The sequence below is a fragment of the Mus pahari genome, chromosome 6, assembly GCF_900095145.1.
Source record: "Mus pahari chromosome 6, PAHARI_EIJ_v1.1, whole genome shotgun sequence".
Taxonomy (NCBI): domain Eukaryota; kingdom Metazoa; phylum Chordata; class Mammalia; order Rodentia; family Muridae; genus Mus; species Mus pahari.
The window spans coordinates 16433164-16448289 of NC_034595.1; the positions used below are offsets into that span (position 1 = coordinate 16433164).

The 15126-nt window shown below is 50.7% G+C and overlaps 1 protein-coding gene across 5 annotated transcripts; it reads right to left on the reverse strand.

The window, feature by feature from the left end:
* Positions 1-2714: 2714 nt before the first annotated feature.
* On the reverse strand, positions 2715-13190 carry Alad (aminolevulinate dehydratase). 5 transcript variants are annotated; one of them, XM_021200217.1, is made up of 12 exons: positions 12988-13190; positions 7581-7767; positions 7036-7086; positions 6382-6478; positions 5382-5517; positions 5196-5279; positions 5018-5106; positions 4415-4470; positions 4240-4327; positions 4067-4153; positions 3654-3783; positions 2715-2855 (listed from the first exon to the last, which is right to left on the reverse strand). In XM_021200217.1, the coding sequence occupies exons 2-12, from the start codon at positions 7691-7693 to the stop codon at positions 2794-2796; spliced, it is 993 nt and encodes a 330-aa protein (XP_021055876.1). In that variant the 5' UTR covers positions 7694-7767; positions 12988-13190; the 3' UTR covers positions 2715-2793. The 5 variants fall into 5 exon arrangements, with proteins under 5 accessions (XP_021055876.1, XP_029396143.1, XP_029396142.1 ...); XM_029540283.1 differs by having other exon boundaries at positions 13082-13103; XM_029540282.1 differs by having other exon boundaries at positions 12984-13035.
* Between the last annotated feature and the right edge of the window lie 1936 nt (positions 13191-15126).

Here is a 15126-nt window from a genome sequence, read left to right on the forward strand (position 1 = left end):
GATCTCCCTGTCTTAATCTTCTGGATTCAATCACCACTGTGTCTCAAGATCTCCATACCAAGATCCAGATCAGAAACTTCTATCTCCCAGCTTCCAAATTAGGTTCACTGGTGAGCCTTCCAATTCTGGATTGTAGTTCATTTCAAATATAGTCAAGTTGACAACCAGGAATAGCCACTACACCTGCCAAAGGGACTACAGCCTAAACTGGCACATTTGAGAGGGGAATGAGAAAACCAAGTCCCTTGACACCCACTGTCAAGTATCTGGAAGGCTGATAATATCCTGGCCAGACTGAACATCTAGTTCTCTATTTATGGATGAGGCACAGGTCAATTACAACCCTTTCAGATGACTCTCAGGTCTTCCTGATTTTAAAGAAGGATCTTACTCGGCAGCTTAGGTTAGTCTCGAAGTCCAGGAAACCCTTCTGCTTCAACCCCTTAGGTACAAGCCATGTCTGCCTGTGCCTGCTTTGTTTGCAAAGATGTGGGTGGCTGCCACCAAGTGGACACTTCAGGTGACAAGACCCAACTCCAGGGGAAAATGGACTCCAAGGTCTTCCTCCCATACCAGTTAATCACACAGCAGAGGCGAGACATCTTTCTCACTGTCCCTTACTGGGAGGTGCCATGAGTGGTTAAAGAGTAGGGGCTTTGGAGCTGGGTCAGAATGTTACCTCTGGTTTTCTTTGTAACCTTTAACCCAGTTCTGCCGAAAATGTGAGTAGCCTTAGTGGGGGGTGCCATCAAAATCTCTTAGCTAGACCTTTCTCATTGCCAAGGACCCCAAGCTAAACTGAGCATTCTACCTTGAGTCTGCTTTCTCCACTAAATGGTCAGGCCACCTGCCATTCAGAGAAGCAGGTCTAACTTAATTATACTCTAAATACATCTCCTTTTTTGCATCCCTATGGTCACCATGGAATTCAGACATCTCACCTGCACGATGCCATGGTGTTACTAAGTGAAAAACACAACATGGTCATTCCCCTGCTGGCAACCTTGAGGTGCCCTTTGACCTTGGGATAAAGGTGGAGTGTGGCATCGGAGCCCCTGTATGGCTTGGACCGAGACGCTGATGTCCAGGCCACCTGTTCTTGATGTATTCTTCCTGGTGTGCCGGCCACACCAGCCCTGTGCTCATGCAGCTCCGCCTCGGCTCCAGGAACTTTGCACAATGGTTCTTTCCCTGGAAGGCTCTTGGTCAATTATGTCTCAGCTTAGCTGTTCACCCAAACGTCATCAGTCCTTCAGGGGACTGTTTTCTGATCCTTCAAAGGTCAGGACCTGGTGACCTTCCCATTGGCCATTGCGCATGGACCCATTAGGACTTTGGCACAAACAGGGTAGCACGTCTCTTGACTCTCTGAACAGCTTGGTGATGATGGCTTCCCTAACACACGAACCATTTTACCCACAGAGCTCAGAGGCTGTCTAACAGCCAAGATAGTACAAGCCTAGTCTGGTACACCCCTGGCCCGATGATGGCATGTTTTAAGTTAGTGACCTGGGTTCTAGATGGTGAATCTGTGCTCAGGGTCCAAGAGAGACAGTTTAGGGCTGATTTGATTTTGATGGCTTCCTTCCGGAAGGCTGAGAAGTAGGAAGATCAGCTCTCGAGTTATTCACAGCTTTAAAAGAAAGTCACCAAGTATTGGACCAGTCTGATTGCAGGAGTTGCCAGTTAATAACTCTAATTCTGCACCTTAGAAATGACATCGCTTTAGAGTCAGAGCTAGAGTAGGGCCTCTGCCTCTAAAGTCAGGTGTGCCTGCAAACTGGCCCCAACCTTCATTAGCCGCAGTATGGGTGTCATGTCAGATGAATGAACTAAAACCAGCTGGGCAGCTTCAGAAACCCACAAAGACAACCTTACTCTCTCCCTTATCTGCCTCCTGCAAACATCTAGTCTGGTCTCCAGAAGGTGTCGTGAAGGCTATAGGAACAGTTCAGTGGCAGAGTGCTGGCCTAGGTGGGTGAGGCCAGGGGTACTTAGTGGAGAAAACTAAATCAAACAACCCCAAATCTTTAAGGTGGTTGCCCACAGATGCAAAACAAAACTTAAGGTCCCTGCCAGGTTGGGGAACGAACTATTCCAACCTCCCATCTGTTACCCACGTTCCTCTTCCTTGACTGCCCTCCAGCCCTGCCAAGCTCCTCCTACCAAAGGGTCTCTGAGCACTTCTGCTGGTCCTCTTTGTCCCTTTAAGATTTCAACTCAGGGACAGCTTCTGTCTTGGACTTTCCCTTCTTAGCATGTATCACTTCACATGCTTTGTTACGTCTTCTCTGCTTCCCCTTTCTCTGCATACATCCTACAGAGACACGCTGCTGCACGTTCTGCTGTGTCCATCTGCCCTGGGCAGAGGTTCTCAGGAACTGCATAAAGACTTTCTGATGCTGGCATCTCCTGCGGCCAGGAATTCCTGCTGCTTCTGGGGTTTGATCCTCATTAGTGAATAACTCTTTAGGTTTCAAGCTCCAACTGCTCACCTCTTGTCCCAAAGCCCCAAGCCTGTGCCTAAGGCTCTTGGGTCCTGCCAAGCTGAGGCCACACCTCAGCAGAGCAGGGAGGAGGGTCTCTGGGCTGAGCCAGAGTGGGAAACTTGGAGAGCCTGGAAGGCTGCGGCTGTGAGTGGGAGTTTAGCATGCTGGCAAACCACCCAGGGCGCTGCACCCTGCCAGCAGCGTGGGCAGGAAGAGGGCACAGGGCACAGTTCTAACAGCGCATTTACTTTCCCCCTTCTGTAAGGCCCAGGGAGCTTGGTCAAGATCAAGTCCTACACTTCCTTCACTCTTCCTTCAGCCACTTCAACAGCTGTGGTGCAAAGTAGGTGATGATAATGTCGGCACCTGTATGGAAAACAGAAATGGGAGGGAGGTGACATCAGCTGCCAGCACAGTTGGGAGACGAGGGCCAGGCAGAGGAAGACCACCAGGGAGAGGCACAGCCTGGTGGCACAGCCTATGGCTGAGTCTGGCTGTAGCCAGCTCCAGACACTGTACAAGTCATTCTCTTTGTTCTGGGCCTTGACTTGCTGATAGGTGGCAAGTGCAGAGGAAGATGCAGGCAAGTGCAAGCCTGACTGCGCTGCTGGTCTGGGGAAACCAAGGTCCAGTGCAGCCCTGAGACCAGACTACAGACCTTACTTCTTAGCTGAGGTCCTTTCTCCTCCTGCCCAGTTACTGACTGAGCTCAGACCCATCGTCTCACCAAAGGTTTCAGTGATGAGCTACAGTGCCCAAGTTGCTTGTGTCTGTGGACCTTTCTGTGAGTGGGGAGAACAGGAGTCTGCTGTTAAATCCTTGGCTGTGGAGCCTGAATGACCAGGATGGTGAGTGATATTTTCCAAACCTGCTCCCATTTACGGGGTAATAAGCATACACTGCATATTATCACAGGTACTCCTCCAGACAAATATGTACCAGGTACTACAAGGACCGTGAGATTTATAGAAGCGGCTTGCCCAGCTTCTCACAACCGAAGAGTTCTATGGAGTCCCATTTCTGCATACGTTTTCCACCTTTCTACTCATTTCTACCAGTGTCTGGAGATCAGAACTTCCAGGCAAAGGATCAAGGCTTCTCAGACCTTGGGCAGAGCGCCCATCAGTCCCTGTGACACAGGTCACAAACCTCACCCCTGCTTACCGGCTCTGCGGAAGGCTGTCATGGCCTCCAGTACAGCAGTCCTGAGATCAAAGGCCCTGGCCTGGGCTCCGTGCCACAACATGGCAAACTCTCCAGACACCTGGTATACTGCAAGGGGGAGCTCGGGGTGCTGCAGGGAAGGACACACAGGTTCAAGTGACTGTCGCTTCCTCCCTGCCCCATTCTGATTCACCACTCGCTGCCCTGCTCATTCAGAAACTGTCCAGCCCGAGCTGTCCAAAGCCTCCCGTGAGCCGTGGCAGAATAGAAGACAACCCAGTATCTAGGCAGGGGTGGGAGGAGGGGGCTCCTGATCAGGGGCATACTGCTTCCGGCTCAGAGGGCTCTGAAAGTCCCTCCATTCAGGGTGCACTGTAGGGAACGTGCTCTCCCATCCCCCACCCCGAGCTCACCTTTTCCTTCACCTCTCGAACCAAATCCAGGTAGGGCAATCCCGGCTTCACCATGAGCATATCAGCTCCTTCTTGAATGTCTCGGGCCTAGGGATGAGGCGAAGACAGGACCTGAGACAGGGGTAGGACAGTACAGGGTGGATGGATATGGGGCTTAAGTTCTGACCACTCACCACTGCTCGGAGGGCCAGGCCACGGGCTCCAGGAGGCAGCTGATAACAGCGTCGGTCTCCAAAAGCTGGGCTTGATTGAGCTGCATCCCTGCAAAAGAATAATATCACGATGCCAGGGGGCCCGCTGCAGCTGAATGAACCAGGAATTTAACAGTCCACTGCTGGTGCCACTCACCGGAAAGGACCGTAGAAGCAGGAGGCGAATTTGGCACTGTAGCTCATCACAGAGACCTATAAGGAAGACAATGGGGTCTAGGCTGGGTCAGCTCTTCCTGAATCCCAGGAGTAAAGTGACAGGGAAAGGTCCTTGGGCAGGAGGGGAAGGACCTCTAATCCAGTCTCATCCAACATAGGCTTTACTTTCTCTATCTGAGGTTGAGATGGATCCCAAAGGCCTTATCCAGCATTGCTCTCGATTTTATATTCACTGTCTATGTGGGTTCATGGGTGGATGCATGTGTGTGCATATGCATGTGGAGCTCAGAGGACAACTTTGGCATCATTCCTCAGCTGCCGTCCACCTTTTGTTTGAGACAGATATCTCTCACCAGCCTAGAACTTTACCAAGGGTAGGCAGGTTAGCTAGCAAGTTCAACCTCACCATCACTGGGAGGACAAGCATATACCATCATGCCTGCTTTTGACATGGGTTGGGGGATCCAAACTCAGGTCTCCACCTTTGCAAGAAAGTGTTTTACTGACTGAGCCATACTCCTAGGGCTGGCCCAAGCCCTCTCCTCCCATGCATCCCCACCCCCTCCCTGCCCTCAGCCTCTACCCTGTTGCCAAGTCCATGTTTTAGCAGGGCAGCCTTGATGGCCTCAACTCGTCCATCCATCATGTCTGACGGAGCTACAACCTGACAGCCTGAAAAACAAAGGGTGGCCTTCAGAATTCTGGACCTCTCTGCCCCATTATGCCACCCTCCTGTCCCCGCTGCTAGGGGGCTTACTCACCTGCCTTGGCATAGGCCAGTGCAACCTCTGCCAACCGCTGTCGGCTCTCCTCTGCTAGGAATGCTCCGTTTTCACTCAGGAGGCCTGGGGGACAAGACGGATGGATCTGGGAGTGCACCTTGAGTCCCCATATGTGCCTACCCCAGAGGAAAGGTGGCCTTCACAAGAGGAGATATGGGAACTCACCACAGTGGCCATGGGAGGTGTAGGGGCACAAGCAGACATCACAGGCCACTAGGAGGGTGGGGAAGGTCTTCCTCAGCAGACGGACAGCCTCAATAGTTGGGGAGTCCTCTGAGTCAGCTGCAGAGCCCTGTTCATCCTGGAGGCAGGGGAAGGACAAGGTGGGATGTCTATTACGGTTGCTTTTCAAAAGGTGTAGTGGTTGCCATCGAAGATCAGGCCCAACCTTCTCCTTTCGCCCCATCAGACTCTAGATGAGGATAAACTGGATTGGCCCCGTCTGTAGAGAGGACAGCAGAAGCCTGGAGCTTGACTGGGGTTTGACTGGGGCGTGACTCACCCAGTTACAGGGTCCCAGTCCTACTTCTGAGCTTCCTGACCTTGGGCCAAAGGCAGGCAAGATAGCGACATAACTGTGGCCCCAGAGCCTGCACAGGGCAGAGCAAGGACACACTGAGCATGACACTTCAGTCCTTCCTCTGTCTTCCTCCTTCCTTCCTTATGTGTGTATACACATGTTCACATGTATGTGTGTCTGTGTGTGTGCACGGGTACATGAGACCATATGGTACAGAGACCATAGATCAAAGCTGGGTGTCTTCCTTAATCATTCTTCACCTTGAATTTCTTTGTTTTAGAGACGAGGTCTCACTGTGTAGCTCTGGCTGGCCTAGAACTAGCTATACAGACTACACTGGCTTTGAACTCAGAGAGATATGCCTGCCCCCCACACACTCAGCCCCATGCTGGGGTTCCAGATGTGTACCACCATGCCACAGGTTCTCATTGAGTTCAGGCAGGCCAGCTGTCCTGCAAACCCCAGGGACCCAGAGGTTTCTGCCTCCTCAGCACCAGGATCACAGGCACATTCTGCACGTTCTGCTCAGCTTTCAACACGGGTCTTAGGACTGAACTTAGGTCCTCAAGCTGGAGCAGCATGCACTTTACAAACCGAGCGTGTGCCCAGTCCTCATCTGCCCTTCTCAACTCTTCCATTTTTCACCTTGGGAACTCTGCTGGGGACACCAAAGATCAGGACACAGCGCAGGCCAGCTTCCACCAGGGGTCTCAGCATCTCTTCTAGCTGGTTTACACCATACCTGGGGGAGGGGCAGGGTAAGGAAATGTAAAGTGCTAAGGTAACAGGTGCCCTGCACAGGCCTCCACCCCTTCAAACAATGCTTCTGCTAAAAGCCGGGCTGCAGGCTGGGGCTATGGCTCTCAGGTAACAGGCTGGCTAGCTAGCATGTGAGAGTTCCTCAGTGAACCGCTCAGTGAAGAGTCAAACTGAGCAGGAACCCGACCCACCGTCCAGGGATAAGCAGTAACATTCCCACCACAGGAGTGGGCAAACAGGGTCATAAACACAGTGCCACAGAGTTAGCTGTGACAGACGGACTCAAGTCTGTCAAGTCCCACCTCAAGCCCAGATTCTGCTGGTAGCAGCCTCTGCCACAAATGTCCCAGATGATAGAATGCTTGTCACTTTACGAGGTCACCTTCTAGACTGGCTAAGAGCTTAGTCGCCCATGAAATCCTTCTTTTCCACAGTGCCTTTCCGAATCTGCTACCTGCTGGGCAGGCTTCTATTTCCTGGTACTTTCACCTGTGAAATCTCGCCTCTTGCCATCCCCTTGTCAGTCACCACGCCTCCTACCTGGCCACTCCCGGGAGGCTGGCGATAGGCTGGACATCATCAGGAACATCCCTGTTAGAGCAAGAGAGGGCTATGGATTGATTGCTGTAGGAAGGGGTGGTGGCGACAGTGCCTGGGAAGGATGGAACGGAAGCTGGGAAGGGACATGGAAGTAGAGATGGAGGGAGTGGGTAGGATCCTGTGTGTGGCTCCCGTGCCTGGGCGAGCCCGGGGCCTGAAATGACAACAGGAACAGTGATGTGGCAGTGAGGGAAACTGTAATAAGAATAGCAATCACAGGAAGGACTTGGATTCTTAAGTCACAGGGTCCTTGTGTCCCAGCCTAGATACATTGTGACTTAAGTGACTTTGGCCACGATGTACCATCTTATGGTTCCAAAGACTACTGAACTTAACCTCACAGGCAGGCCACTCACAAGACCTTCTGTTTCAGCCTACAGCCTGCTTTACGGCCCCCTCCTCCCAGCAATCCCCATGCCTGTTCCAGTCACACACCTGCTCCTACCCTGGGCAGATCCAAGGCCCGGCCCATTTGGAGGACTCACGTGACAAAGATGGGATAGATGAGGTTGGAGGCACTGACGGTGGAGGCGGCAGTCTGCCAGCTCCGAAGCAGTGGGTGAAAGTAGCCACTATGCAGAACGGACTGGTGATGCATGGTCGGGGCAGTGGGCCACAGAGTCGTCTGCTGGATGGCGTCGAGGCTCCTGGGTGTCTGCTGCAGCCTCAGCTCTGCAGTGGGCATCAGGAGACAAAAGACATGTACCCGGGGTCCCGGTCCTGCCTTCCCCCTCTCCAGCCCCTGCTCCTCAAGGTGTGGTTTTACCAACTGCTGCCTCTCCAGGGCAAGGTAAGGCAGGGATACCTTAGAACCTTCAAAGCAATTTCAATGTCATAATAGTATTTAGGCCATGGTTCACAGGACTGCTAATTTAAAAACAAAACAAAAAGATCCCACTAGTTTTCTAGTAACTGTAAATTGTGTCCTAGCAAAGAATCAGAAAATGAGGAATAAAAGAAAAACCGAACGGATTCTTCCTTGTGTTCACTGTGAGAAGCACTGATCACCATAGCATTTAAACTTCAATTACTCCATGAAAAACGCCCACGGATTACGGCGGATTCAGAGGTTACAATTTTTTTTTTTTGGTGATGCCGTGGACTAAACCCAGGGGCTCTGCACATGTCAGGCAAGCATTCAACTACTGAGTTACAGCCGCAGCCTGCGCGCTTTACTTTGATTTTTGAGACAGGGTTTCACTATGTAACTCAGGCTGGCCTCAAACTTGCTTGGCAAGAATTTTAGATAAGCAGAAAAGTAAGATGCCCTGGAATTCCTCTGTTAGTGCCAAGCGCCGCTAAGACCCTGCCGTGTGGGCTGAGGCACTAGGCTCATCGTATACCAAGCACCGCATGCATGACTGACGCGGACACGCACAGGCACTGTCCGTCACGGTACGGTGGCTTCTAAGGAGCTCCTACGACTAAGGAGCCTTCTGTGCTGGCCAATCAGTGCCCCACACTGCACTTTCTTGTCTCCTCTCCTTCCCCCATTCTGTTGGTTTTCTTTTGAGACAGGGCTGGTTCTGAATTTCCTATGTAGCTAAGGATGGCCATGGACTCCCGATCCTCCTGTGCCAGGCGGGCACTTGTTTTGTGATGCCATGCTTCCCTTTCCCTAGAAGGTCTACACCGTGCAGCCTTCCCTCAAGTAAGCATGCCACCGACTTCTCCCTCTCCCTCAGCGGCTTCGTTCTTGCCCACTTCATAATCTCTCTTGTATAAGAGCTCCGTGTGGCACTGGCTTACCTTGTGGCTAGTTGACAGAGCTTCTGCAGGAGGCAGGGACTGTGCTGACTTCGTGTCCGCCTCCCACACCAGCCCTCCCTACACACTGACTCTAGCATAGGGCAGATATTTCATCCCACTGGGAACGAGACAATAACTGCATGTCAAGTCAGTGATAGAAGACTGAAGGAAACCCGGGTGTCACACTATTTCAGGAGCACCTACTGTATGCCAGCCCACCAATATACCCTCATAGGTGCCTTCTGGAAGCCATAGGCCAGTCCCTGGAGGCAGGGCTGATAAGTGTACTGCAGAACCTGGCAGCCCGAGCCTACATGATCCATGGGCCCAGAGAGGAGGGCAGAGGAGTTTGTAGAAGACAGGGCTTGGGCTCTCTGGCAAGGATAAAGAGACAGTGTTCCTCTCACAAAAGTGAATGAGGACGATTGCAGACTAGTCTGAAGTCTTGAGGATGTAGCAGGGGTCATACAGAAGAGGTGGAGGGTTTTTGACAGGGACGAGTTCTGAGCATCAAACAGGGCACTGGCCTGGCCAGAGCCTGGCTTTGAAAGAACTCTGTGGCTGAGGAGAGCAGACAGGAAGCAGAGGAGCTCAGGAGCCGTGGGAGGCCAGGAGGCGGAGAAGGAAGGGCCATCTGGAGGCGGCCAAGAGGCTGTCCCTTAGGGCGGATGCTCTGACCCAGGGGGCAGCAGAGACAGGGACAAAGCAGGAAGAGGGTGGTGGGACTCAGAGTTGGACAGCCAGTTCCATTTTAGACATTTCCTTTTGGCTATTAAGCAGCCAAGTAGGAAAGAAAAGGAAAGAAAAGAAAAGGAAAGAAAAGAAAAGGAAGAGAGAGAAAGCCACAGACAGTAGAGGCTGGAAGGCTTGAATCTCTGCTCCTCCAACAAAGGGGACATCAAGAGGGGGCAGGTACTCACCCAAAGTCCTACAGCAAATTACCAGTGAAAACAAGCCCAGAACCCAAGGGGTCCTTCAGTGTGCCTGGCTGTGCTCCCACTCTCTCAGGCTCCTTCAGCTCCCTCCCAAGCAGCTCAGGGGCCCACCTTATCCCCTGTCCCTCCTTGCTGGGGTTGAGGTTATCAGGAACCACACAAGGACCAACCCTGCCACCACACCCCTGGGTGGGCCAGCCTCATCACAGGACACAAGACAAGAGAGGCCAAGCCTACTTAGAGATGCTTTGGCTCCTAAATAACACACTCAGCACATATGAGAGTTTATCTATATAGACTCTTTGTGCAGAATTTGGCTCTCACATCTGCCAGGAGGTAGCCCTGAGATATGCAACTATTTGCTCAAAATGACATAGCTGGTTAATGATAAAGCCTGAATCTGAAGTTGTGCTGGACTCCAGTTGGTCTCCCTCTACCTAGGTGCAAGGTGTGGAAGGCAGTACTTTATCTCACTTAAGTTACATTGCGAAATTAATATAACACTTAGCAATTATGAAATAGAGGCTCAGAGAGGTTATGGAACCTGCTTAATGCCGTTTTGGACTGGAGTCAGGTTTTGGAACCAGGTGCACATTCAGATTTCTCTGCCCAAGAATCATCTCTGTAGCAGGCCCTGGCTTCTGGAATCCACACCTGCATTCCCTGGCGTTCACTCATCTCCTTTAAGAGCTTAAGGGAGCAACGCTGATAGGCCATCTGCCCATAAGTAAAACTTGGAGGAGCTGCGCTGCCCAGCTTCTACTTCAGGGTAGCTGGGAGAGGAGAGAGGGGAAGAGAGGAGAGGCGTGTGAGGAGGCGCATGTCAGCAGTTTCTGTTTGCTTGTGGTGGGACTGAACCCCTGCACCCCTATGCTCCACCACTGAGTTACATTCCCAGCCAGAACAGTCCAACTTTGATTTAGACTTTGTTTGTTTGCTTTGTTTTGAACTTGTAAAGGCTTATTTTATGGCGAGGAGTGTTTTGCTTGCATGCATGAATGTATATCACATATTTGCAATGCCCACAGAATTCAGAAGAGGTTGTATGGTCCCCGGAACGAGTGTTGCTTATGGCTGTTGAGTCAACCAAACCCAGGTCCTACATGAGAGCAGCACGTGTTCTTGATCACTGAGCTGTCTTTATTTTGGCCACTAGATAAAACTGAAAGAGATGTTGGTGCCAATTTAAAAGGAAAAAAGTTCTATTCAATCCCTCACAGTTTGATAGGAGGAATGAAGGGATGGAAAGGCACCTGAGCTCACACAGTGAGTAAGGCAGAGATAGGGACCGACCAGAGACTTCCAGCTCGGGGCCCTGTACTACACAGTGTATGACAGCAGATGCTTAATGAACATCCATAGAGCGGGAAGGTGCTTCTGTTTTACAGAACCAATTCTAGATCAGGGTTCTTCTATGAGAGAAGTCCTTCAGAGTCTGGAAGATTTCCAAACATGGGCAGGGCATTTCCCTCAAATTAAGGGGGTTTGCAAACTTGAGCTTAAACCCTGTGTCTCAAACAGTAAACACAGGGACCTAGGAATACAGGAACGCATGACCATAGGGGCCCAAGCTACCTTCTCTCTCATTTTACAACAGGTTCACTCTGCTAGCAAGCTGTACGAGGTGTTGCAGAAACAACTGTTTCTGGGCCAAACAATCCCAGAGTCGACTCTATAACTATGGGCAAGGCCTTTCGGATCCTCCCCCGCTTTTTTTTTTTTTTTTTCAAAATTTAAAATGTGCTGATATTATCAAGCCTGTGTGCTGTGGAGATCAGATTACTGATGAGGTGTGTCTGACACCACGGTGGCAGCGGCGAGTAACGCTAAATCTATGGCTAGTGCTGAGCTAGGATGAGTAGGCTGTACTGTGTGACCCTTCGCCACACCTGGGGAAGGACATAGATTCCAGCCACTGCCTGAGGTGAGAGAGGCTAGGGGCCCTCCAGCAGCATGTACTAGACAAGAAGGAAACGGAACACTGTAGTTTCTTAGAGACACTTCGGGGTAGCTTTTCTGAAAGACTGTAAAGATCTCACCTTCCTTAGGGGGCAGCATCCCCCGACCTGGGAGTGAGACTGCCACTGGGAGCAGCTGAGAGAGAGCTTCAGGGCCTGGGCTCCCAGGTTGTACGCCACAAAGGATTCCAGAGGCTGTGCTCTTGGCATAAATAGTAGTGAAGTGGTGCCAGCTCGAGCAGGCTCTGCACTGGCTAGGGAGGAGACGAGTCAGCAGGGCCAGCTAGGTAGAAGGTTCAGAGCTGGGAAATCTGAAGCCCAAAGAGGCCCGGGAAAGGCATCTCTGGGCAGTTCTGAAGAGGGACTGCCTAGTGGTCCATTTGCATTTCCTGCATACTCTAGCTGCCACCTGCCGCGTTGTTAGGAGGGGTTAAAGAACTAGACCTGGTCTAGTGTGCCGGCTTAGTCTCCCCTGCTGCCCGGGGGTTTAGCCATTTCAAGCTGGGAGTTGCCTTTCCACAGACTGCTAAACTATTCTGGCTGAGAGCTTTTACATCAAACTGTAAAACTGAATTCCGAGAAGGGCAGGTCTCATACAGCAGGTCAGCTATAAATATGGTCCAAACTTCTGGAGTCCAGCAGCCCTCAGGGCTCACCAGGACTTCTGGCATTAGAAGGACTGAGTTCACACGTTATTATCCCAGTATGGAAGAGGCGACAGAAACTCCAGGTGAGAGCAGGGGAAGAAAGATTTAACCTAGACCTGGCCACGGCTGGTAGCAGGGTGGTTAGCATGTGACTTTGGGATTTAAAAGGCATGGGGACAAATTCTTGTTTCAAGCTGCATGACTTGTCTTCTCCTGTGGTCTGGGGCTTAAGCGGATCTCAATGGGTTGTTGTATGACTGAATGAGCAGAAGCAGGAGAGACCTAGCACAGGCGACCCTTATTGTTTTCCCCACTTCTCCAGCCTGCTAGACACCTCGCGCTCTGCAGAAACCGAGGCTACCCCTTCGGTCTCCGAGAAAGGGGGCGGGTGGAGCCCAGCTTTGAGTCCCGAAGCCTGGACGCAGCAGGACCGTGTAGCGGCAAGAATCCCGCCCACTCTACTAGGTGCATAGGGACAGCGTCTCCGCTACAGCGTCAGAGCTTCGGGAACAACAGCACCATAGGGGTGCACCTCACCTTGTTCAGGGGTCGTCCCCTCGCCTCAACCCACCATTTCCCAGAGGCCGGCGCCGGCTCACCTACCAAGGACGCTGCTCGCCGCCGCTCGGAGCCGGGCTCTGGCCACGGCGCTCTCCCGCTCTAAAAGCGCAACCCACGTGGGGGCGGGGCGGCTCACCCGGAAGCGGCTCCCGTAGCGCCCGCCCCTCGGGGAAGGCAGCCTACGCTCCCTTCGGGGCAGTCTCCGGATCCCGGGTCAGCTCGCGCGGTCGGATCCACGAAGAGCGGGGCTGGCATCTTGGCCAATCCAGAGTTTCCCGGGAGCCCGAGAGCTCGCGCATCCCCCTGGCCCCCAGCTCGGGCCTCACTTGAAGTGGGAAGGCCCGAGGGGGTCCACGTGGGCTTTCGGAGCCTCTGGGAGGGGCCCTGGCTTGCAATCCCGAACTCATTCCAGAGTTCACTTGACGGTCTATTCTCAGCCCGGAGCAAAAATTGACGGCGTTGCTCACTGGTAAAAGAACAATTGGATGTCAACGGCATTAAAACACCTCGGTAAAGCCTAACACAGCCGGTAAATCCGTGTTGGCAGACTGAGTTCAACAGCAAACTGTCTATATTTATTCTATGTAATTGACTATCCAGCCCCTATCTGTCATGGGTTGAGAGATGTGAAAGACATTGAAAAAAAAAAAAGCCAAGAAAACTAACTATCCAAGTGTGCTAGGATATCAGGTTTATCTACAATGGATACATTAAAATTTGACCAAAGGGAGTAAATTTGGTGGTGCATGCCTTTAAACTTAACACTAGGTGATACATTGTCTCAACAAACAAACAAAACAACAACAAAAAACAAAAACCCAAACCAAAAAAAACAATAACAACAAAAAAACAAAAACAAAACAGAAAACAAACCCAAAAAACACAATTAAAAAAAGATCTGACCAAAGGTCTGTGGAGGCCTGGAGCATGGGGTCTAGAGGTTTATGGGGCTTTGACAAAGACTTGTGGTGAGTGGCAAGGGCCTGAGTGGAGGGAGCCTTAGGGAATGACTGCTTACTGGGGAGGAGGTGATAAAATTATTTTGGACGTAGAAGTGGGTAGTTGTGTAATAAATACTGTAAATGTCCTAGGTACCACCAGATCTTCATTTTAAAAATGTTTAAGATCTGTGAACTCATCTTGGTTTTCAATAATTCACTAAATTGAACTTAAAGTTGTAACATGAGAAGCTGGGTGAAGGGTATGAGTTGTAGCTTGTCAAAAAAAAAAAAAAAATCCACAAAGAGCACAGAGACTGCCATTGTTGAAAAAATGCATGAGGATTTTACTTATTCAACATGTCGGGGGGAAGCCCCTCTTAGCACCCAGGCCGGAGGAGAGACCCAGAACAAAGAAAGAACACACTTTTTATACCTTTGTTAGGGCCAGATATAGGCACCAGGGTAGTTTGGCTTATTTTAATTATTGGTGTAGCCAATGACCATTTTAGACACTGGTTGGCTTGTATAGGGTGACTCTTATTTGTCTGTCCTTGTGTTTTTTAGTTTTAGAGTGAGGTGGGGATTGTTAATCTTGTTTTTGACCGTTAAAACTATGTTTCTATATTTGTTTAGTCAGCCAGCTTTTTATCTGGCTCTGTACTTGGCCTGCTAGTACAGTTTGGAAAGTCCTTTTGAAGGGGGAAGGTACGGGGTAGTCTTGAATTTATTTGGATATTACAATAGGAAAAAACTGTTGGAAGACCTCAAACATTCTTTCCAGATATTGAATTCCTTACTTTTAAATCCAAATCTTCACTCCCAGAAAAGGTTTCTTCTTAGAATGTTAAAGTTTAGTTAAGGGATTGAGCAGAACAAACCAAAGACATGGAAGAGTTTGGTTTTCGGTTTTGTTTGAACATGCTATGACATAGCAAGCGCTGTCACCGAGCCCCTTCCATTCTTGACAGCCTTATGGAGATTAGATGATAGGGTGAGTCCTTCTTACACAAGCCTTGAATAGCAGGTTTAACTATGGATTTGATCTCATTGAAAGCAAAGGTATATCCTAGGAAGATCTACTTGGTACATAGTACACACAATTGAAATTGAGTTCAAAGGAAGTCACAGGATTACAAATGGGCCGTGAAGGGTAGGTCTAGTGTAAGACCCCGAAAGGAGGAACTCCCTCTGGTCCGGTACTCTCTTGGGTCCCCAGAAAATTCTCAAAATACACCTTGCT

Excerpts from the sequence above, each read along its gene's own strand:
- Alad (XM_029540281.1), bottom strand. Across the intron at positions 5,280-5,381 it reads CACCTCCCATGGCCACTGTG|GCCTCCTGAGTGAAAACGGA; the intron begins GTGAGTTCCCAT and ends CTTGTCCCCCAG. Across the intron at positions 4,154-4,239 it reads GCCTGGCCCTCCGAGCAGTG|GCCCGAGACATTCAAGAAGG; the intron begins GTGAGTGGTCAG and ends CCTCATCCCTAG.